This window comes from Podarcis cretensis (assembly GCF_951804945.1).
Source record: "Podarcis cretensis genome assembly, chromosome: 3".
NCBI lineage: Eukaryota > Metazoa > Chordata > Lepidosauria > Squamata > Lacertidae > Podarcis > Podarcis cretensis.
Window position 1 is genome coordinate 2,369,431 of NC_137172.1, and position 24,477 is coordinate 2,393,907.

At 48.9% G+C, this 24,477-nt stretch overlaps 1 protein-coding gene across 1 annotated transcript in view; it reads right to left on the reverse strand.

Annotated features, from left to right (window-relative positions):
• Positions 1-3,672: 3,672 nt before the first annotated feature.
• SCARA5 (scavenger receptor class A member 5) overlaps positions 3,673-24,477 on the reverse strand; it is a 97,741-nt gene continuing 76,936 nt past the window's right edge. The window contains exons 7-9 of the mRNA XM_079968804.1: positions 18,885-18,941; positions 10,839-11,036; positions 3,673-4,409 (exon numbers count right to left, since the gene is read on the reverse strand). Coding sequence (XP_079824930.1) covers positions 4,273-4,409; positions 10,839-11,036; positions 18,885-18,941 — 392 coding nt within the window. The 3' untranslated portion in view covers positions 3,673-4,272. The remainder of the gene's footprint in view (positions 4,410-10,838; positions 11,037-18,884; positions 18,942-24,477) is intronic.

The following is a 24,477-nucleotide window of genomic DNA, read 5'->3' on the forward strand; positions in this document are numbered from 1 at the left end:
TATGTGATATCCTTTTATATATTTGAACATGGCTATCATCTCACCCCTTAACCTCCTCTTCTCCAGGCTAAACATGCCCAGCTCCCTTAGCCGTTCCTCATAAGGCATCGTTTCCAGGCCTTTGACCATTTTGGTTGCCCTCCTCTGGACACGTTCCAGTTTGTCAGTGTCCTTCTTGAACTGTGGTGCCCAGAACTGGACACAGTACTCCAGGTGAGGTCTGACCAGAGCAGAATACAGTGGCACTATTACTTCCCTTGATCTAGATGCTATACTCCTATTGATGCAGCCCAGAATTGCATTGGCTTTTTTAGCTGCCGCGTCACACTGTTGGCTCATGTCAAGTTTGTGGTCAACCAAGACTCCTAGATCCTTTTCACATGTACTCCTCTCAAGCCAGGTGTCCCCCATCTTGTATTTGTGCCTCTCATTTTTTTTGCCCAAGTGCAATACTTTACATTTCTCCCTGTTAAAATTCATATTGTTTGTTTTGGCCCAGTTCTCTAATCTGTCAAGGTCATTTTGAAGTGTGATCCTGTCCTCTGGGGTGTTAGCCACCCCTCCCAGTTTGGTGTCATCTGCAAATTTGATCAGGATGCCCTTGAGTCCATCATCCAAGTCGTTGATAAAGATGTTGAATAAGACCAGGCCCAAGACAGAACCCTGTGGCACCCCACTAGTCACTCTTCTCCAGGATGAAGAGGAACCATTGATGAGCACCCTTTGGGTTCGGTCAGTCAGCCAGTTACAAATCCACTGAGTGGTAGCATAGTCAAGTCCGCATTTTACCAGCTTCTTTACAAGAATATCATGGGGCACCTTGTCAAATGCCTTGCTGAAATCAAGGTAGGCTACATCCACTGCGTTCCCTTCATCTACCAGGGTTGTAATTCTGTCAAAAAACGAGATCAGGTTAGTCTGACATGACTTATTTTTCAGAAATCCATGCTGACTATTGGTGATCACAGTATTCCTTTCTAGGTGCTCAGGAGGAGAAGAGGATGTTTTCCCGCAGGCGCAGTCTCTGGCTGCGCGAACGGAGCCAGCCAGGGGAAGATACATAAATCAGTGGAGGCAAGAGGGTCCCCAGTTGCTGCATCTGTTCCATAGAGGACGAACCTGGGAATAGCTTCCTGGGCACAAGATTGGGGTGCATATCCAGAGCTATAGAAGCGACTGAATAAATAAAAAAAAAGTCCAGTAGCACTTTAGAGACCAAGTAAGTTTGTTCTGGGTATAAGCTTTCGTGTGCATGCACACTTCTTCTGATTCTTCTTTAGAATCCTCCACATCACTTGGAATTCATGCCATTGGAAGTTTAGGACAAGGGTTGTAAGAGACCACCATCTCTGCCTTTACACTCTGAGTAATCCATAAGCAGAGTTCATTGCTCTGTGTCCCTACGCCCTTTTAAAATGTTTTTTTTTTTTGGGGGGGGTACTGGGTTGTTTTTATTTTGATTATATATTTTGTGGTTTCATATTTTGTTCTGTGAACCACCCTGAGACCTCCAGGTATAGGGCAGTATAAAAATTCAATAAATAATAATAGCAATATTTTAGGAATATATATTAAAAAATTGTCCAGTGGCACCTTAGAGACCAATTAAGTTTGTTCTGGGTATAAGCTTTTGTGTGGATGCACACTTCTCCATTCCGGAGCCCCGTTCACATCTTGAAGCGAACGTAAGACACGTCTGCATGTCTGTGCGGGTTGCATTTCGCCGCTTCCGCACATGCGTGTGACGTCATTTTGAGCGTCTGCGCATGCGCGAGTGGTGAAACCCGGAAGTAACGCGCTCCATTACTTTCAGGTCGCCGCGGAGTGCAACCCGAAAATATTTAAGCTGAAGCGTATTCATCCCGAGATATGACTGTAATATATAATATATAATAAAGGTAAAGGGACCCCTGACCATTAGGTCCAGTCGTGGCCAACTCCGGGGTTGCGGCGCTCATCTTGCTTTATTGGCCGAGGGAGCCGGCGTACAGCTTCCGGGTCGTGTGACCAGCATGACTAAGCCGCTTCTGGCGAGCCAGAGCAGCGCACGGAAACGCCGTTTACCTTCCCAATGGAGCGGTATGTATTTATCTGCTTGCACTTTGACATGCTTTCAAACTGCTAGGTTGGCAGGAGCAGGGACCGAGCAACGGGAGCTCACCCCGTCGCGGGGATTCGAACCACCAACCTTCTGATCGGCAAGTCCTAGGCTCTGTGGTTTAACCCACAGTGCCACCCACGTCCCTTATACAATATATATGTGCGTGCAAATAAAACCATATGTCCTTAAGCCATTATCTCCACTGACCTTCATTCCAAGGAAACTGAACCCGGATAAGTGCCTGGGAACCTGGGGTCTCTCATTGCTCAAAGATCGGGATCAAGTGTAAAAATATTGAACTATGAACCAATAGTCTTTGTCAGTTCCCAGTGATGTGCCAAAGTTACTTTTAACTCTCCTCCTTCATTTATGATAAGAACCGCAGGTATTCATTTTGAGGGATCTGCTCCCACTGGCGTAGGAAGGGGGTGGTGGGGTGGGCGCCCCAGGTTCCATCCCTGGGGGAGTTTGACATTGTTGCAGGCGGCACCCCCATTGGGAGGCCCCCCCCACTCCGGGTGCCAAAGCCCCTATCACCGCCACTGTCTGCTCCATCCGGCACGGACACACTCACCTTTGCTGGGTGTCCATCAGTATGCGGATGATATCCAGCTCTACCTCTCTTTCAAATCGGAACCAGTGAAGGCAGTGAAGGTCCTGTGTGTCTGGAGGAGGTTGGAGGATGGATGGCAACTAACAGATTGAGGTTGAATCCTGACAAGACAGAAGTGCTGTTTTTGGGGGACAGGAGGCGGGTGGGTGTGGAGGACTCCCTGGTCCTGAATGGGGTAACTGTGCCCCTGAAGGACCAGGTGCACAGCTTGGGAGTCATTTTGGACTCACAGCTGTCCATGGAGGCACAGGTCAATTCTGTGTCCAGGGTGGCTGTTTATCAGCTCCATCTGGAATGCAGGATGAGATCCTACCTGCCCGCAGACTGTCTCGCCAGAGTGGTGCATGCTTTAGATATCTCCTGCTTGGACTACTGCAACATGCTCTATGTGGGGCTACCTTTGAAGGTGACCCGGAAACTACAACTAATCCAGAATGTGGCAGCCAGACTGGTGACTGGGAGTGGCCGCTGGGACCACATAACACCAGTCCTGAAAGACCTACACTGGCTCCCAGTACGTTTCCAAGCATAATTCAAAGTGTTGGTGCTGACCTTTAAAGCCCTAAACGGCCTCGGTCCAGTATATCTGAAGGAGCGTCTCCACCCCCATCGTTCTGCCCAGACACTGAGGTCCAGCACCGAGGGCCTTCTGGCGGTTCCCTCGCTGCGAGAAGCCAAGTTACAGGGAACCAGGCAGAGGGCCTTCTCGGTAGTGGCACCCGCCTTGTGGAACGCCCTCCCACCCAATGTCAAAAAGAAAAATAACTACCAAACTTTTAGAAGACATCTGAAGGCAGCCCTGTTTAGGGAAGCTTTTAATGTTTAATAGGTTATTGTATTTTAGTGTTTTGATGGAAGCCGCCCAAAGTGGCTGGGGAAACCCAGCCAGATGGGCAGGGTATAAATAATGTCTTCTTCTTCTTATTATTATTATTTGCTGCACGACACAGATAGACAATTACGGAATCACACCAATATCCTTTATTCTATCATTACGAAAGCAATGCATCAGCAGCTCACTAAGCAAACAGATTATGTCCACGGCTGCTCGGCTGCTCCCTGCACTGGGCATGTCTTCATGTCTTCTCGGGGAGCTGCAGGGCTGGTTCAGTGGCTGCACCCCACTCGCCGTAAAGCGATCGACATCACCAGCAATTCAAAGTCCATATAGTGCCAGCGTTTCTGCCGAGAAAGGGAGGCCTTAAATGGCCGGCCGCCCCAGAGCTTTGGTCTATACATACAAGGAAAGGGGAGCGATACAATTTGGGGGGAGCCTGGCACCCCCTCCCTATAGTGCTACAGATCGGTGGAGAAGGCGGGCAGCAAGGATGGCACGCTCACAGGGTAGACAGAAACATTACAGTAGACTCTACAAGCAAGCCCTGAGAGACAGAAAGGCTGAGATGCCGCTACCCCCCCCCCCCAATTCCTCTAAGGGGCAGCCAGGAACTGGCAGAAAGAAAAGGTGCCTGCGATTATTGGCCAGCCTCTCTGAGGTCCCACCAGTTCCTCTCCGACAGGATATTCCGTTTGCTCTTTGGACGTCCAGCTTCCCTCCTCACTGCGTCAAGCATTTCACGCCAGCGTCCTCGGCGTGCCCACAGTTTGTTTTCCCCCAGCTGGAAAAGCTGCACTGGAACAAGCTTTCTTCCGTCCCCTTGCAGGCCACGTCGTCCATCCAGATACGACCTTTCCCTGGGGGAGAATTGGAGAACACCGTCATCAGCTGGGATTCCTGGCCCCCCAACAAGCCCAAGACATCCCCCTCCCTCTGGTCACTGTCGCTGTGAGAACATCCTCGACCAGCCAAAGCTGTCAGGGAAGGAGATTTGGACTAAACACCAGGAAGAACTTTCTGAGAGTAAGAGCTACAGTCATACTTCGGGTTAAATGTGCTTCAGGTTGAGCGTTTTCAAGTTACGCTCCGCGGTGACCCAGAAGTAACAGAGTGCATTACTTCTGGGTTTTGCCACTCGCGCATGCGCAGATGCTCAAAAGGACGTCACGCGTATGCGCGGAAGCGGCAAAACGTGACCCATGCATGCACAGATGCGCAGACATGCCTTACATTCTACTCAGGATGCGAACAGATCCCGTTCGCATCCAGAGGTGCCACTGTATTCAACAGTGGAAGGGACTCCATCAGAAGGTGGTCGATTCTCCTTTACTGGAGGTTTTTAGCAGAGGTTGGATCAGGGTAGGCAAACTAAGGCCCGGGGGCCAGATCCGACCCAATCGCCTTCTCAATCTGGCCCACGGACAGTCCAGAAGTCAGCGTGTTTTTACATGAGTAGAATGTGTCCTTTTATTTAAAATGCATCTCTGAGTTATTTGTGGATCCTGTCTGGTGTTTTTACATGAGTAGAATGTGTGCTTTTATTTAAAATGCATCTCTGGGTTATTTGTGGATCCTGCCTGGTGTTTTTACATGAGTACAATGTGTACTTTTATTTAAAATGCATCTCTGGGTTATTTGTGGGGCATAGAAATTCGTTCATTTTTTCCCCTTCAAAATATAGTCTGGCCCCCCACAAGGTCTGAGGGACAGTGGACCGGCCCCCTTCTGAAAAAGTTTGCTGACCCCTGAACTACTCTATTCCAAACTTAAAAATGGAACAACACGACCAGTCCAACGAAGTTGATGTTGAAGAATCATTGCTTCGACGTTGGTGATCTTTGCTTCTTCCAGTACACTGGGATTAGTTCGCTTGTCTTCCCAATACAATATACAATATATAGAGGCTACAGATTGCAGCATGGCTTGGAACAGAACTTTAAAGCTTTCTTAAAAGCCTTAGCAAAAAGAGGGGGGAGGATAGAAGTTATAGCCCCTGTGAGGTTTTAATTCTAGGGAAACAGGCCTGTTGATATACCAGCTGGGATCTCAGAAAGTCCATCTTGTCAAGACGACTTTGGCTTCTGGCCAGTTAGGGCTGGTGCCTTTATTTTGCTGAGTAAGCAGGATCAAAATCAACAGCTCATTCACAGTCCCATCGCTGGCATCCCTGAGCATCCTTGGAGGATATTGAGTGCAGGACTGGTCCATTCACAAGCCAAAAGTGCGTCTCTCCCCCCTCCCAGCCCCCGTTTGATGACAACCTCTCAAATTCCCTTGCTGGAAGCGGTGACTCAGGCCTCATCCTTTCCAGCCTGTGAATCAACAGCAATAAAGAAGATTTCGCTCCCAGGACTGTGCTAAAGATTCCCTCCACAAAGTGGATAATGGAGATTTAAAAAGAAAAAAGAAAATCTGAGCCAGGAAAAGCTCTAGCTTAGCTTTGCCAGGACTAATAGGAACCGAGTGGAGATCAGAAGGAGGTTTCTAACTCATCAGAGAAGGGATGTTTCCTTGGAAAGGCCACAGGAACAAAGACAAATGTTTGGAACCACAGCTGGGCCGGGCCTGTATATCTGTTCGGCATGGACCCCACTGTCTCTCAGAGGCAGGGGCTGGTAACCACATGCATGAAACCTGAAGCTTTTACAGATATTAAGGGAGAAACTTGGTTTGGCTCATATTTCAATGTAAGGTAAAGGTAAAGGGACCCCTGACCATTAGGTCCAGTCATGGCTGACTGGGGTTGCGGCGCTCATCTCGCTTTACTGGCCGAGGGAGTCAGCGTACAGCTTCTGGGTCATGTGGCCAGCATGACTAAGCCACTTTTGGTGAACCAAAGCAGCGCATGGAAACGCCGTTTACCTTCCCGCCAGAGCGGTACCTATTTATCTACTTGCACTTTGACGTGCTTTCGAACTGCTAGGTTGGCAGGAGCAGGGACCAAGCAACGGGAGCTCACCCCATCGTGGGGATTTGAACCACTGACCTTCTAATCGGCAAGCCCTAGGCTCTGTGGTTTAACCCACAGTGCCACCCGCATCCCTTTTTGAGGGAGAAACTTGGTTCGGCTCATATTTCAATGTCACTGTCTGGAATGATATGCAAATGAAAAAGGCAGCTGTCCTTCAAAATTTGCATTTCTTTGAATTTTGTGATGCGGCTCTTGAACACCCACAAAGTAAAAAAATGCAAGTATGGGAGGGAAGTGTGCCAAAAAAATAATTAAAAAATGCACATTTTAGTGAGAACAGAATGCGGAAATGCATTACCTTAGGTAAAATTACATACAAAATGTTTATATCGGGAGAACTGCACACTAAGATGCTGACAAATTTCCATGGGGGTTTAAAATTGTTATTTGCAAACCAATACAAATATGTAGAGGACTGAATTTAAGATTGGGAAAATGAGGAAGGGAGAAAAACTGAAATTGACTGATCAGCTCTATACCTGACTTGAACTTTTAATAGGGTTGATTTAATAGGGTTGATTTTAGGGTTGTCTCCTAGGAAACACAGACTTGGGTCTTACGGGGAAAGCTAGAGGTAACTCGCAACTTATGCATTTAATTTGAGCTCATTCAGCTTTACGTGCTTGGCAATAATAATAATAATAATAATAATAATAATAATAATAAAACTAGGTGAAAGGGGGACAGGCATCCAGGAAAAAAAGACTTTGGCATTCCCACCCACCATTGAAACCTATACACAATTTTGGCTTTAGGCACAATCCCTGTACTGTTGCCTGTATTTCAGTAACACTTTGGGCAAACATCCTGTTTAGGCAGGATTGAAGTGTAGGGAGACAGAAGACACATCAGAGAAGGAATATAGGAAGTTTCAGGGGATTGTGCAGAGAGACGCTTTTCCCTTCAGCAACTGCTCGATACCCCTTCTACTTTTTTGTTGTTTAGTCGTGTCTGCCTCTTCGTGACCCCCCTGGACCAGAGCACGCCAAGCACTCCTGTCTTCCACTGCCTCCCGCAGTTTGGTCAAACTCTTGTTCGTAGCTTCGAGAACACTGTCCTACCATCTCGTCCTCTGCCCCCTTCTCCTTGTGCCCTCCATCTTTCCCAACATCAGGGTCTTTTCCAGGGAGGCTTCTCTTCTCAGGAGGTGGCCAAAGTCTTGGAGCCTCAGCTTCAGGATCTGTCCTTCCAGTGAGCACTCAGGGCTGATTTCCTTCAGAATGGAGAGGTATGATCTTCTTGCAGTCCATGGGACTCTCAAGAGTCTCCTCCAGCACCAGAATTCAAAAAGCATCCATTCTTCGGTGATCAGCCTTCTTGATGGTCCAGCTCTCACTTCCATACATCACTACTGGGAAAACCATAGCTTTTACTATACGGCAAGGTGATGTCTCTACTTTTTAAGTTGCTGTCTAGTTTGTCATTGCTTTTCTCCCAAGAAGCAGGCATCTTTTAATTTCGTGGCTGCTGTCACCATCTGCAGTGATCATGGAGCCCAAGAAAGTAAAATCTCTCACTGCCTACCCCTTCTGCTTATGATTTCATTTATTTGCTACACAGACACCCCGTGGCAGACGTTTGCAAGGCAAAACAGCAGAAACAGAAACCCCAGAGGGCGCTGCTTTGTGTGTGCGAAAAGACCGAAGCAAAGGAAAGAATCAGGGTGGACCAGACATATTTGCACAAACCAGTCATGCAAATTTCAAAATATTTGCAGACCAGCCTTCCTCTCTCCCCTCCCTGATCAAAAGAGGTGAAGAAATGTTGGAACGGTACCAACGCAGCCAGGGCTTGGATAACACCAGGGGATCTCCTGACCCATAACTTTGGGGTTCTGCTGCCACTCAGCGGGGCTTGTTTAGAGATGGTTCCGGTCAATTGAACCTCTCTCTGCCTCTCTTTCCCAGGCAGGAGCGCCTGGGTGGCCCCTGACCACACAATAATGATGATAATAATAATATAATAAAATGTTATTTATATCTCTCCTTCCCCAGCCGAAGCCGGGCTCAGAGCGGCTAACAACAGTAAAATAACACAGCATTCTAAAATCAATTCATTATAAAATCAATTCAAAATCAAATTAATGGCAACCATTGGGCTAGAGTTCTATGAGGATTACCAAAGGAGGGAGTCAGACTGTGCCTTGGCCAAAGGCCTGGTGGAACAGCTCTGTCTTGCAGACCCTGCAGGGCCCTAGTCTCTTGTGACAGAGAGTTCCACCAGATCGGGGCCACAGCCGAAAAAGGCCTGGCTCTGGTCGAGGCCAGCCTATCCTTCCTGTGGCCCGGGACCTCCAAGATGTTTTCGTTTGAAGACCGTAAGGTCCTCCGTGGGACATACCAGAAGAGGCGGTCCTGCAGCCCCTTGACCCCAAAGAAAGCCATTACGTAGAGGTGAGCGTTGAATGGGAGACTGAAATCAAAGGCTGGGAAGTGCCAAGGATCTCCTTATTCAGTTCCTGGACTCAAACACATCCCCTGCATTTTCCCCACGTGGGGAAATTTGCAAAGATATGGGAGGTCGACACTATCAATAGCACTATCCCTGTGTTGCACAGCATGGAGCGGCGAGACTGAGAAAGACTGAAATGTGAAAGGACGATGGCTCTGTGAGAGAGCATTTGCTCTGCATGCAGAAAGCTCCAGGTTCGAATCCAGGCATTTCCAGCCTGATGTTCATCAGCCAAAGGCCTGGCTGAAGAGGAATGTTTTCACATGGTGTCTAATGAAGGCGCCAGGTGAGGCACCCAGGGGAAAGCATTCTGCAACAGGGGGCCCCCCACAGAAATTCCTGTTCTTGTGCTTCCATGCTCCAGACCTCTAATGGAAGAACGGACTCAGGGTCCAGGTAGGTTTATGTGCTGGTCCCATGGTTACCCAAGAGGCAAGGTCCAAGTCCGGTCCGTGGTCAAAAGTGCAACGTGGAGGCAGTCCATAGCAGCTGAAGCTGGGTGCAGGGCAGGGAGTCGGGTGAAGTCAGGAAGAGGCTTGCAAGCAGGGAGCCAGGGCGGGTCAGGAGCTCAGGCAGGAAAGCAGGACAGGGTTCAGGCAGGAACTAGCAACCTACAACGTTGCTCCCGCAACCTGGGACTGGGGCTGGCCGGCTTTTATCTGCCCCGAGGCATAGGGCGGCCCCGATCCTCTGGTGACTCGCCTCTCCTGGCCTGGAGGCAAGCACTCCTCCTGTGGGAACTTAGTTCCCTCCACCTCTCTGCCCTGAGCCTCTGCAGCTCAGGAGAGGCTGGAGGGTTACTGGACCCAGAGGCAACCTCAGATTCCTCTGATGGGGCTGAGAGTGGAGCACCTGCAGGCAATGGGTCCTCCATCACCTCAGGAGCCAGAGCAGACTCAGCTGGTGAATGTACCTGAGGACCCAGCACAGGTGAGGACCCTTCAGGTTCAAGCCCCAGCCCAGGCTCAGCTGGTTCTGGAGGCGGGGACTCCTGTGCAGGCTGGGATCCCTCAGGTTCAGCATCCGAGTCCGAATCCCAGGCCATCACAGTTCATATGGGGAGAGGAAAATGGAAAGCTCAGGCCATGGTTCCACCCAGCTTAGCTGTGATGGCCTGGGAATCCGATTCAGAGGCTGAACCGGAGGAATCCCAGCCTGCACAGGAGTCCCTGCCTCCAGGGCCAGCTGAACTGGGGCAGGGCCTTGATTCTGAAGCGCCTGCACCTGTGCCAGATCCTCAGGAGCAGGCACCAGGTGATTCCACTCTGGCTCCAGAGGTGATTGAGGACCCATTGCATACAGGTGTGCCTCTCCCAGCCCTGTCAGGGGAAGGTGAGTCTCCCCCTGGGTCCAGTAACCCTCCAGCCTCTCCTGAGCTGCAGAGGCTCAGGGCAGAGAGGCGGAGGGAACTGGTTTCTCCCAGGAGTGCTCGCCTTAAGGCCAGGAGAGGCGGGTCTCCTGGGGGCCGGGGCCGCCCCTGGCCTCAGAGAAGATAAAGGCCAGTCAGCCCAGTCCCAGGTTGCGGGAGCAACGTCGTTGAATACCTGCTTCTGCCCGGACCTAGACCTGTCCTTCCAGAGTTCCTGTCCCCGCCCGGCTTCCTGCTTCGGACCCTGCCTCGCTCTTTGTGAACTGTTTCCAGACTTGTGACCCAGGACCGGACTTTGACCATGCCAATGGTAACCTTCCCCCCGGGACCAGCACATTAGCATTTTCCACAGTAGTTGGCAAAGGTTCTCCAGGGTTTCAGCCATGGTTTTCTCATGCGCCTACCTAGAGGTTCCACTGGAGAATGAGACCGGGACTCTCTGCACGCAGAGCAAATGCTCGCCCCATTAATGGATCGTGGTGTTGCTGCCATTACCTTGCCCAAAGACGGCCACCCTGTAAATCTCTTCTGCCCCTCGGAAGCCCAGCATCCGGCACACCACGTCTCCGTCTTTCTTGTCCCAGCCGTCGTCACAAACGGTGCCCCACGATCTGTCGTGGTAAACCTCCACCCGCCCTTCGTGGGGCCCCGAGCCGTTCACCAGGCGGATAATGCCCTCCTCGGAAGCAGGGGCTGCAAGGTAAGGGAGGGGAGGAAAAGAAGAAACCACAGATGGAATTAAAAAAGTCAAACCAAGAATTCATGCTTTGCCAGATGGGCACATGAAGCGGATGAGGCTCACAGAGCTTTCGTGTTTGTCTGCCTTGGCAGGAAGCTGTGACATTACACACTTTCTCCCTGCCTGGACATCTTTTCTTTTTTCATCATGCCTCCAAGGTGACTACATGTGCATGTCTGAGCTCTGAAACTCAGATGCCATTTTGAACTTAGTTTTTGTGCTTCTGTAACTTAGATAATAGGGACGTGGGTGGCGCTGTGGGTTAAACCACAGAGCCTAGGGCTTGCCGATCAGAAGGTCGTCAGTTTGAATCCCCGCAGCAGAGTGAGCTCCCGTTGCTCGGTCCCTGCTCCTGCCAACCTAGCAGTTCGAAAGCACGTCAAAATGCAAGTAGATAAATAGGTACTGCTCCAGTGGGAAGGTAAACGGCATTTCTCCATGCTGCTCTGGTTCGCCAGAAGCGGCTTAGTAATGCTGGCCACATGACGGAAGCTGTACGCCGGCTCCCTCGGCCAGTAAAGCGAGATGAGCGCCACAACCCCAGAGTCAGCCATGACTGGACCTAATGGTCAGGGGTCCCTTAACTTTACCTAACTTAGATAATAGTTAGAAACCTGCCTTCATGTTGCTGCTGTAATTGCTGCTTCAAGACCCATACCATGTACGTAAGTAAATACTACTTTTACTTCTTCACAAAAAGATGTATGTGTGATTGTTGTTTTTAAAGGGGAGAAAAGAGGTAATACCAGGGAAACTCAGCCTGTCTTAAAGCAGAAAGTATTGTTTCTAGAAGGTTAAATCAACCTTGCCTTAGCTTCCAAGTATAAACTGCAAAGGATGGTTCTCTGCTCATCTCACAATATATCCTCTTCTGCTGTCGAAATCCATTCCTACACTCTCTCCTGAGGGATGTTTCTCCCTCTTGCCACAGATCACAGGGGAGACATGCCCACATCTCTTTCCACTTCCTAAACAGGAGAACTGAATGCCAGACACCCCCTTGAGCAGGACAGAAATACATCCAGGGTCAGAATACCACTGTTCCAAGTACTTCTTTGCACAATGCAAAATTACCTTACGGCACTATTTTTAGTTTAGAGAAAAGGTGAGTAAGAGGCAACACGATAGAAGTTTATAAAATTATGTGTCCCCCCCCTCTCATGACACCAGAAATCATGGACACCTAATGAAGCTCAATGTTGGAAGGTTAAGGATGAATACAAGAGAGGACTTCTCCACACAGTGCCAAGTTAACTATGGAACTCCAGTTGCCACTTCTGGGAAATCCAAAAGTGTGATGGCCTGGGACTCAGGCTCAGACTCGGAACCAGAGGAGTCTCAGTCCGCACCGGATCCTTTGCCTCGGGCATCACCTGAACCAAGTCTGGGGCCTGATCCTGAAGAGTCCCAGTCTGCACAGGTTCCCCTGCAACAAACCCCAGCTGGGCCGAGTCAGGGGCCTGAGCCTGCCCTGGCTCCAGATGCAGGGATTACCTCGTTGCCTCCAGCTGGGCCATCACTTACAGCTGTTCCACTACCGGTTGGGTCAGGGGAGGTTGAGGTGGCCCCTGGGTCTAGTAACCTACCGGCGCCTCCCGAGCTGCAGAGACTCATGTCTGAGAGAAGAAGAGACCTGAGTACTCGCAGGAGGAGTGCTCGTCTTCAGGCGAGACAGGGAGGTGAGTCACTGGGGGATCAGGACTGGTCATTACCCCGACAAAGATAAAAGGCTGACGGACCCCGCCACAGGTTGCGAGAGCAACATTGCTGTATGCTAGAACCTGCCTGAGACCCTGTGCCTGACCTAGCCTGGTTTCCTGCCTTGGCCCTGTTGGACTGACTCCTCAAGGAAGGAACCCTTGGATTCAGGACTGGACCTGGACTGCGTTGCTTGGGTTACCCCCAGGCCCAACACAACAAGCAGGATCTGAACACAGAGCCCTGTCTCCTTCTGAGGTTTCCAGCAGCTGGAAATCAGAAGCACTGCTGCCTCAAACTGCGGAGACACAGCCAAGCCATCACAGCTATTAGCTATCGAAAGCCTTCTCCTCCATAAATCTGTCTAACCTTTTAAAGTCATCTAGGTTTGTGGCCATCACTGCCTCCAGTGGGAGAGAGTTCCATAGTTTAACCCTGCGCTCTGTGAAGAGGGACTTTCTGTTATTTGTACAGCTTATCCTTACATCTAGTGATGTATGGAAGTGAGAGCTGGACCATAAAGAAGGCTGATCGCCAAAGAATGGATGCTTTTGAACACTAGTGCTGGAGGAGACTCTTGAGAGTCCCATGGACTGCAAGAAGATCAAACCTCTCCATTCTGAAGGAAATCAGCCCTGAGTGCTCACTGGAAGGACAGATCCTGAAGCTGAGGCTCCATTACTTTGGCCGCCTCATGAGAAGAGAAGACTCCCTGGAAAAGACCCTGATGCTGGGGAAGATGGAGGGCACAAGGAGAAGGGGACGACAGAGGACGAGATGGTGGGACAGTGTTCTTGAAGCTACCAGCATGAGTTTTACCAAACTGCAGGAGGCAGTGGAAGATAGGAGTGCCTGGCGTGCTCTGGTCCAGGGGGTCATGAAGAGTCAGACACGACTGAACGACTAAACAACAACAACAATCCTTTCATCATGGATAAACTCGTGTGCATTTCTCGATGCAAGGATAAGTTCTGAGCAGCAAATGGGAAAGGATTAGTTCACCTCCCAGTGAGGCAGTTTTTCCCCACTGCTGGGCAAAGGACCAAATTGTTTTCAGCACAAAACCGGGAACAAAAAGACATCCCTTCTCCAGGTTAAGTGGGGCCAACAACTTGGATTGCGGCTTGCAAAGGGACGAGGCTGCATCCTTGATGCTCTCCCCACCCACTTTGGCCTTGAGTCTTTGCCGATTGTGTCATTGTGCACGAAAGCACGAGGCCGGTCCCTCTAATCCTCCACGGCCCCTGACCCCACCCATTAAGCCATCATCGCCTGTCGCTCTTGGCAACCCAATCTCTGTCTCCCACCGGCTCCCAGAGACATCTTGAAGTCATTTGCGGCTGTTTCCTTGAGCAAGGGGCATCCTAGGCGTGCCGCTCGCTTGCTGCAAGGAAGGCTGGGCTGCGTTCCAAGCTAGTCATCACACTACTCAGCTGTTGGGTGTGGACATATCCCTCCCTGGTGGGATATTTCACCTGCCGGAACGGCGGCTTCATCGCTGGGGCCGGTTTAAGAGCCGCACCTGCTCTGAACGCAATAGAGAGGTCCCATAAATGGATGCTAACTGGAGCCAGGAGACTGGGCGGGAGACCAGAGCTGTGTTGCTCATTTAGATTTGGGGGGGGGGGGTTGTCCTGCAGTGTCTCCAGGAAAGGAAGGGGAATTTTCATGCTGTACCTTTAGGGATGGAGGAACCTGCAACTCTGCAGATGCCAGATCCTATCGGCTCCAAGAGCCAGCATAGCCAATGGCCATGGATGATGGGAGTTGTAGTTCAGCAAGAAGTGGAGGACCACACATCTGTGTGTGATGTATCCTTCATTCAAGCAGTCAAATACAGTCATACCTCGGGTTACAGATGCTTCAGGTTCCGTTTTTTTGGGTTACGGACCCGCCAAAACCAGGAAGTCCTGGAACGGGTTATTTCTGGGTTTTGGAAGTCACACATGCACAGAAGTGCTGAATCACAATCTGTGCACGCGCAGACACAGCGCTGTGGGTTGCGAACATGCCCCCTGCACAGATCACGTTCACTATACAACATTTCCTGTTTCCTAGAGTAGACATGCAGGGGAATGTTGCTCCAGCCAGGAGGACTTCCTGTTACACCTGGTCTGGAGCCTCGTCCCCCTGTGTGTGACCAGGTAGATGAGCGTGACCCTGGCAGACCCTATAAATGGGCTGGTCACACAGCCATCTTCCCTTTTTGACTCATTTTCATCTTTTGCTTTTAGGAGCACATGGCTCATCCTTTCAGAGGATGGAAGCCACAAGGTAGAAACTCTCAGGCCTGGCTACAAATGTACCCGTAACTACAGGATAAAGCCTGCCTTCAGGACAATACTGTGAACTGAATGTAAGAAAACTTTATCATTGCTTTTAAAGAAGACAGTTGTTTCATTATTGTTTGGGACATGGGTGATGCTGTGGTCTAAACCACAGAGCCTAGGACTTGCGCATCAGAAGGTCGGCGGTTCGAAGCCCCGCGACGGGGTGAGCTCCCGTTGCTCGGTCCCTGCTCCTGAGCGCAGTGATCCCGCTGGCTGTCCTGGCTTATGGGATAGCTGCGTGCAGCCTCTCTCAGGCAAGGGGAGCTTTCATCCCCTGCCCGGGAGAGGCTGCGAACGGCTAAGGCTCCCCCAAGAGTCATGCTCCCTTTAAAGAGCATGCAGAGTGTGTGTGCGGCTCTTGGGGGTTTTTCCCCGAGAGGGGAGAAAGGCAGCCCTCCTCCCTCCTCAGGAAAAAGCCCCCAAGAGCTCCACGTGGATCTTTAAAGGGAGCGCTGAGCAGAGCCTCCCACCTGCATTTGTTCCATAAGACGCACACACACTTCCCCTTACTTTTTAGGTGGGGGAAAGTGCGTCTTATAGAGCGAAAAATACGGTAGCACTGTGTTTTTCTATCTTGTTGGAAGCTGCGTAGAGTAAGTGGGGCAGTCCAGTCAGATGGTTGGGGGTACTGTTGCATTTTATAGGATAATACACAGCATGGAGAAAGTGGACAGAAAATGTTTCTCCCACTCTAATAACACTAGAGCTTGTTGACATTCATGGCCCTCTGCCACGGATGCTATAGCTGAGATTCCTGCACTTGGAATAATGTGTCAACTTCAGGGCACCAAAATTTAAGAAGGTTGTTGACAAGCTGGAATGTGTGAAGAGGAGGGCAACTAAGAGGATCAAGGGTCTAGAGACAAAGCCTGATGAGGAACGGTTGAAGGAGCTGGGTATGTTTAGCCTGGAAAAGAGGAGACTGAGAAGAGCCATACAATAGCCATCTTCCAATATCTCAAGGGCTGTCACATGGAAGAGGGAGCAAGCTTGTTTTCTCCTGCTCCAGAGGGTAGGACTCGAACCCATGGCTTCAAGTTACAAGAGAGGAGATAAATATATGGAAAAACTTTCTGACAACCAGAGCTGTTTGACAGTGAAATGGAGTCCCCTGGGAGGTTGTGGACACTCCTTTCTTGGAGGTTTTTAAGCAGAAGTTGGGTGGCCATCTGTCATGGACGCTGTAGCTGAGATTCCTGCATTTCAGGGGGTTGGACTAGATGACCCACAGGGACCCTTCCAACTCTACAATCCTCTTGACTAAACATCAGGAAGAACTTTCAGACAGTAAGAGCTGTATGGCAGTGGAGCGAACTCCCTCAGGAGGTGGTGGTCTCTCCTTCCTTGGAGGTTTCTAAGCAGAGGTTGGATGGCCACCTGTCATGGATGCTTTAGCTGAGATTCCTGCATTGATGGGGGTTGGACTAGATGACCCTTGGAGGTCCCTCCCAACTCTACTTTTCTATTATTCTTTTAACGGCTGTCGTTTCTCTTCTTCTGCATGCAAGAATGCCATATTTGCTGCAGTGTTTCTTAGGCCAGCCGCAAGAGGCCCCCTTCTCTCTCTTTTATTATTTTTATTATTAAATTTCCATTTCATAATATTAAAATACATCCTTGTTATTCATACTTGCTTTATGCTCGTATGATCTGATCAACTTCCCTCCTTCCCGCCTCATGGTTTTCATAATCCCTTTCTATATTATAGCATTTGTGCCTCTTCCAATTTACATATCGTTCATTCCAATCGTCATAAATTTTAAATAAATATAAAAAGGTATTAATTATTAACATTACAAGTCTTTTTAAATCAATCCAGCTAGCGTCGTTAATTGTTTGCAGTAAGAGGCCCCCTTCTCTCAGTCGGGTCCCACACTCTTAGAAATAAATACGAAGCTCCGTGATGCTTGGGATTTTATTTTTTTCCAGCAATGCCTGGATTGCACACCCCCAAAACAATCTGTAGCCCAGGGGTTTACATGCTCATTCCCACCCTCCGGGCCCCCATTTTGCACGAGACCCCAGAGTTTCCCGTGGCCTTTGTTCCTCTTCCGTGCATTTGTTTTTATTGAGCCTATTACCTCTCTGAGCCTTGAGCAAATGGGGAAAATATAAGGAAAAGAAATAAACATGATTGCTTAGGAAAACAAGCCCGCGAGCCCATGCAGCTGCACAAAGATATCATCGGCCGGGATAATTGGGACCATGTGTCTGTTAGGGAAATGGGAGATTTATGCCCTAGTGCTGAGAGAGCACTGCTCTGCGAATCTCCCCGGTCAAGGAAGGAAGAAGGAAAAAAAGACGCCCGTTTCTCATTCTGTTTGCGGAACAGACATCTTCAAAACTGTTAGGATCCAAAATCTCTATCTCTCTATCTCTCTATCATCTATCTCTCTATCATCTATCTATCATCTATCACCTGTCATCTATCTATCTATCTATCTATCTATCTATCTATCTATCTATCTATCTATCTATCATCTATCATCTATCTATCTATCATCTATCTATCTATCTATCTATCATCTATCTATCATCTATCATCTATCTATCTATCTATCTATCTATCTATCTATCTATCTATCATCTATCTATCATCTATCACCTGTCATCTATCATCTATCTATCTATCTATCTATCTATCTATCTATCTATCTATCTATCATCTATCTATCTATCTATCATCTATCATCTATCATCTATCTATCTATCATCTATCTATCATCTATCTATCTATCTATCTATCTATCTATCTATCATCTATCTATCTATCTATCTATCTATCTATCTCTCTATCTATCTATCTATCATCTATCTCTCTATCTATCTATCTATCTATCATCTATCTATCTATCTATCTATCTATATCTATCTATCTATCTATCTATATCATCTATCTATCATCTATCTATCTAGCATGGGAGCATTTTGCGCCCATTTCACAGGCTACTGTCGAGTTGGAAAAGGCAAGCAAAATGATCCAGAAGATGGAGCGACTCTGCTACAAACAAAGTTTGCAGCGTTTGGGACTTTTTGGTTCAGAGAAAAGGAGAAGAATAGGCAAAATCATGGAATATTCTAAGATTGTGCATAGCATGGGAAAGTGGGGAGGGAGAATTTTTCCTCCCTCTTTCATAGGGCTAGAACACATGGCTGCTGGAGGAATCAGAACAGATACAGTCATACCTTGGGTTACAGCTGCTTCAGGTTGTGTTTTTTCGGGCTATGCACCTGCCGAAACCTGGAAGTACTGGAACAGGTTACTTCCGGGTTTCGGTGGTTGTGCATGCACAGAAGCGCTAAATTGCACTTTGCGCATGCACAGAAGCGCCAAATCCCAACCTGTGCGTGCGCAGACGCGCCGCTGCGGGTTGCAAATGTGCATCCTGTAACCCATGCTGTTAGCCAGCTCTTTGTTTCCAAATCTATTTGGGCATATCTGTGTGTGGTATATCTGCACGACAAAGACACAAATCTCCATCTTCTATCCTTAAGACCCACAGGGACCACATTTCCCTAGACCTGAGCATCTCCTGCATCCGTCAGCATCAAAATTAGAACCCAAATCTATGTATTTAAAAACTAATAAATACAACTCAGGAGAGGCCCTTGGGCCCTTTAACAGCAGCCACACCTGCAGAAATTCACCAGGTGCAGCTTTGCCCGTCAATGACGCTTTCAATGCCTTTTTCTCACGTGGCAGTTAAAGGCATCGAAGCACTGGCCGGAACAAAAGGTGGCAACCCAGAGAGGAGAAACAGAACCCCGTCTTACCTGGTTCTCTGCCTCGGTCTCCTCTTTCCCCCTTCTCCCCCTTTGGGCCTCGGTCACCTGAAAGCAGAAAAAAGGCATCAGACCGCATGCTCTCACAGCGGTGCCTGGGAACACTCAAGTTGCATTATTATTTAATAATAATAATAATAACCACAACTACCCTGTGAGATAGGTTAGGCTGAGAGCCAGCGACCAGCCTAAAGTCACACCCAGTGGGCTTTATGGTAAGGTTACCAGATTTTTTTCTCCCCCCCCCCCAATTTTTTTAATTAGTTTTCCAATTTTATAACAAACATATCGACAAACATAAAAAGAAAACATCAAAAAACAAGCAAACAAACAAACATATATCCTAACTATAGAAATTCTGCTTTTGTTAACATTGTTAGATGACTTCCTCGACTCCCCCTGGCTGAGTTTCCATATAAATCATTTTAGCAGTTTTCCAAAACTGATTTCACATAAAATTTACTTAGTCCATTTACATCTTTCTTTCTTTTCATTTTAACTTTTAACCATGGTATTCTACAACATCACCTATTTAAATCTTAGGCCAATTTGGTACTTGCAAGTCATTCTGTTTAAGTTATCTTAACATATTTAACGAGATAATCTTTGAATTTCTTCCATTCCTCTTGGTACTCCTCCTCCTTCTGGTCGCAGACTCCTCCGGTCAGGTTGGCTAGTTCCGAAAAATCCATTATCTTCATCTGCCATTCCTCCACTGTTGGTACTTCTTGTGATTTCCAGTTTTTGGCAGGCAAAATTCTAGCTGCAGTTGTGGCATACAAATAGAATCTGACATCTTTCTTGGGCAGTTCCAAACCTGTTATTCCAAGAAGAAAGGTCTCTGGTTTCTTAACAAATGTATATTTCAACATTTTTTTTCTTTTCCCAGGTTACCAGATTTTTTCCAATGAAGCCGGGGACACTTTCATTAATTAAAGACTACACGTTCAGGACGTTGATGCTGCAGTGATGGTGGTGGCAGAGGGGCGGCCGTTGCCTTGACCTCAACTGCCACGTTTCCCCTTCCTCTGATGCTTCTATCTCCTTTCTCCATGAGCCTGGACAGCCCCTGAGCTGTTGTTTGTTCAGTGGTGGTTGTCATGGGGAAGCAGTGTGCAGTGGGTCAGGCATGGAAGGCAGAGGAGGAGGGCCGAGAGCAGCGGCGATGGCAAGGCTCGGGCAGCGCGATGCCTCCCTTTCCATCGGAGCAGCCCCAATCCCATTCCTACCTGTGTGCAAGCATGAGGGGGCAGGGTTCCCTCAACCGGGAAGGGAGGCTTCCCGTTGCCTAACTGAGAGATCCCTGCCCCCTCCTGCTTACACTCAAGCTCTGATAGGCAGCGTGAAGCCTCCCTTCACAGCTGAGAGATCCCTGCCCCGCTCCTGTTTGCACGCAAGTAGGAGTTGGGAGGCTGCTCCAATAGGCAGCATGAAGCCTCCCTCCACAGCTTAGTTGCTGGGGTCAGGGAAGGTGGACTAGATGACTCTTGGTGTCCCTTCTACAATTCTACAATGAGGCGATCAGAGTCTACCAGGGATGGCTGCACCTGTCAATTGCAGTCCTCTCAGTCTCTCATTTTCCTATACAGAGTTGTCAGGAGCTCATCCTACACTCGAGTAGGACCCTGGCAGAGACACATGCCCAACTGGCATGTTCCCTCCCTCCTGGTCGATCGTTCGAGAGCTTCATAAGCTTTCTTCAGCCCGAACATCACAGCGGCCGATGCCAATAGACATCGGCACACTTAGGGATCTGCAGAGTCTTTGCAGTTGTGTAACGGACCTCAGCAAATCATCATTTTGGCTAATCTACTTTATTTACGGGATGCAGATGGCGCTGTGCATTAAACCACAGAGCCTAGGACTCGCCGATCAGAAGGTCGGCGGTTCGAATCTCCACGACAGGGTGAGTTCCTGTTGCTCGGTCCCTGCTCCTGCCAACCTAGCAGTTCGAAAGCACGTAAAAGTGCAAGTAGATCAATAGGTACTGCTCTGGTGGGAAGGTAAACGGTGTTTCCATGCGCTGCTCTGGTTCGCCAGAAGCGGCTTAGTCATGCTGGCCACATGACCCGGAAGCTATACACTGGCTCCCTGGGCCAGTAAAGTGAGATGAGTGCCGCAACCCCAGAGTCGGCCACGACTGGACCTAACGGTCAGGGGTCCCTTTACCTTTACTTTATTTACATATAAACCCACACGGAGCACTGCAACATGGCTCCCTCTCTCTCTAGCATCAGACAGCAAAGAGAAAAAGAACAAAGGACAATAGTCCCACTTCACGGAACACAGTAACACCAACATCCTGTCTCCGTCACTTCCCACTCCATGGAGTCAAAACATATACCATCATGTGATAGACAACAATCCCATGACTGCAACCACGGAGCAGGAATTCTAACAGTTTTGTCCCTGCCCTCCTCCCTGCCGAGTCCTAGAAGGGCAACACTGAGACTCTGGGGGGCAGAGGAAACTGACAGGTGCTGCCACTTCCTGGACTGATTGTGAGACGGCGGGCAGAGTGAGGCTGGTGGGCCAGTGCCACCTTCACCCTCATGGACCATCCTCCACATTTTCCAGCTGCTGCCTACAGATGTTCCTTCGCTCTCTGGATTCTTTCCTCCCCATAAATAGGACACCCACCCCCTCACCCCCTTTCTCTAACCTGCTGGCGAACGTTTCCCAGTTCTGGGTGGCATAGCCAAGTAACTCTGCTTGAGCGCAGGCAAGGATGGAAATTGGCACCAGTTCTCCAGCTTCCTGGCACCCGGTCAAAGGGTTCCCTCTCCAACATTTTGGTGGCCCAAGCGGCATTGTGATGGTTTGGCCCGTGGCTCCTCCTCACCCTGCCCCGCCCCCTCCTCCATGGCCTCCTGCCAACCAGTGACTTGATAGGTGACCACCAAGTCCCAATAAACAAGGCCAGATCAAATTTTCTTTCGCTCCCAGCCAAGCTGTTCCTTTTTAACCATTCGGCCAATTGAAAGCATATGTTTTCTGAGCCTGAGCGTTTGTGTGGTTGGCAGGGATTCACGAGCTGCTTTAGACAGAGTCGTTGCACATATATGCCAGATTTGGTGGGTCAGGAATAGCCTGATCCCATGCGAAAAGCCTTAAAGGTATCTTACTGGATCTGACCAGATGGGTTCATCCATCCCTTGGGTCTCTTTCAAACAGGAGTCTTTTCAGCGGTCTCAAAATTCTAGGAGAAAAAGTATAGGGCCCAAAATAGAATTCCAAACTCCTACTGGACATCTCCTAATTTTATTCAGTTTTCCCTGTGACAGCCCTTGAGATATTTGAAGATGGCTCTCGTATCTCCTCTCAGTCTCCTCTTTCCCAGGCTAAACATACCCAGCTCCTTCAACCATTCCTCATAAGGCTTGGTTTCCAGATTGATACGATACGATAATCTTTATTGTCATTGTCCCATACAGAACAACAAAACTGAAAAATCTACACAAGACATTCAAAACCCAACAAACCTGCTATCCCAGCTATCCCAACCTGGTTAGCCCCCTAAAAACTCTGATTAAAAACTCATTAGGTCCAGTCGTGGCCAACTCTGGGGTTGCGGTGCTCATCTCGCTTTACTGGCCGAGGGAGCCGGGTCATGTGGCCAGCATGACTAAGCCGCTTCTGGCGAACCAGAGCAGCGCATGGAAACGCTGTTTACCTTCCTGCCGGAGCAGTACCTATTTATTTACTTGCACTTTGAGGTGCTTTTGAACTGCTAGGTTGGCAGGAGCACGGACCGAGTGACGGGAGCTCACCCCGTCACAGGGATTCGAACCGCTGACCTTCTGATCGGCAAGTCCTAGGCTCTGTGGTTTAACCCACAGTGCCACCCGCGTTCCTTAGGGACTCCTTAGGGGAGTGACAAAGTGGGATATCAAGTCCAAACTACTACTCTTCTTCTTCTTCTTCTTCTTCTTCTTCTTCTTCTTCTTCTTCTTCTTCTTCCATCATCACCTTAGCAACCAGTGGTCCAAGCATGGCAACCCTTGGCTTAAGGCCGTGATCAAATTATAAGGAGAGGGAGATGGGGAGGCTGCTCTCCTTTGGGAAGAGCTCTTTAGCTACTTTTTAAAAAAGTAGTGTTTTTGTGCAATTGATTTGCCCTGGAGTGCGCCACTTGGCACTAATCTGCCAGTCAATCTCATTGGCTCCCTCAGCCAATAAAGCAAGATGAGCGCCGCAACCCCAGAGTCGGTCACGACTGGACCTAATGTTTAGGGGTCCCTTTACCTTTTAAGGAGTCTCAAAGCGGCTAACATTCTCCTTTCCCTTCCTCCCCCACAACAAACACTTTGTGAGGTGAGTGAAGCTGAGAGACTTCAGAGAAGTGTGACTGGCCCAAGGTCACCCAGCAGCTGCAGGTGGAGGAGCGGGGAAGTGAACCCGGTTCACCAGATTACGAGTCTACCGCTCTTAACCACTACACCACGCTGGCTCTCCATCATGATGGAGTCAGGATGGTGATGGAAGATGGTCTCCAGGTACCTGTTTTGGGGATGGCAGGAAGAGGAAGGGGGTGCAGAAAAGATTTCGGGTGTGTGTGTTGTTTTTAAGAGGGGAAGGTGGCACCCCTTACCCCGGTACGCCTTTCTGCCTGAGGAATAAAGGAAGACCATCTGGCCTGGCTCTGCTCCCAGACCCTAAGCCAGAATTCCCAGCACAATATTTCCTGATAGGGTCCCGCCAGAGCCATTAAATATATGGAACAGCTGGATGCATTCATTACACCGGCGGGTGGGATGGTGCGCAAGGGCTCATGCGCCAATTCAAAACACATCTTTTAAGAACAACATCCATTTCCACGGTGCAGGACTTCTTATCGGCAAAATCTCTCGCAAGGCCAAGCCAAGAAGGGAGAGGGGCAGGGATTATTTTTTTTGGGGGGGGGGGGTGTTGGCAGGGAGAAAGTCAGTTTTGCAGGTGCTGAAGGAAAAGTTGCACGCACAAAATTACACATCCCTGCTTACACTCAGAAGTCCTCTATAATTTGTGTGTGGTGGATGAGGTTTGCACCCATCGCAGTGTTGAAAATGAATGCGTTTGGCAGCCCTTGGCAAATCCATTTTTGTTGTTTTGGAGTAAGGTTCCATTCAGTTCAGAAGTATCCCGGCAATAGTATAAGTTACTATGAATACTATGAATCACAGAATTGTAGATTTGGAAGGGACCCTGAACACCATCTAACGCAACCCTTTGCAATGCAGAAATATGCAGCTGTCGTAAACAGGGATCAAAACTGCAACCTTGGCATTATCAGCACCACGCTCTAACTAACTGATAAACTTCTTGCTACTTGCCTTCTATGCTATTTTCTTGGATTACATACCCTCCAACATTCCGCTGATCAAAAGGGGGACATTTGTTTTTTGGTCCCAAGCTCTCACGGAGCCAGCTGACTTGCACACAAAAAACGAGGCATTCCAGGATCCAGGATGTTCGTGTGGTCATTATGTTCTGTTTTGAGCTCAACATTTATTGTTGGGAAAGAGGAATACAAATGTTGTTGTTGTTGTTTAGTCGTTCAGTCGTGTCTGACTCTTCGTGACCCCCTGGACCAGAGCACGTCAGG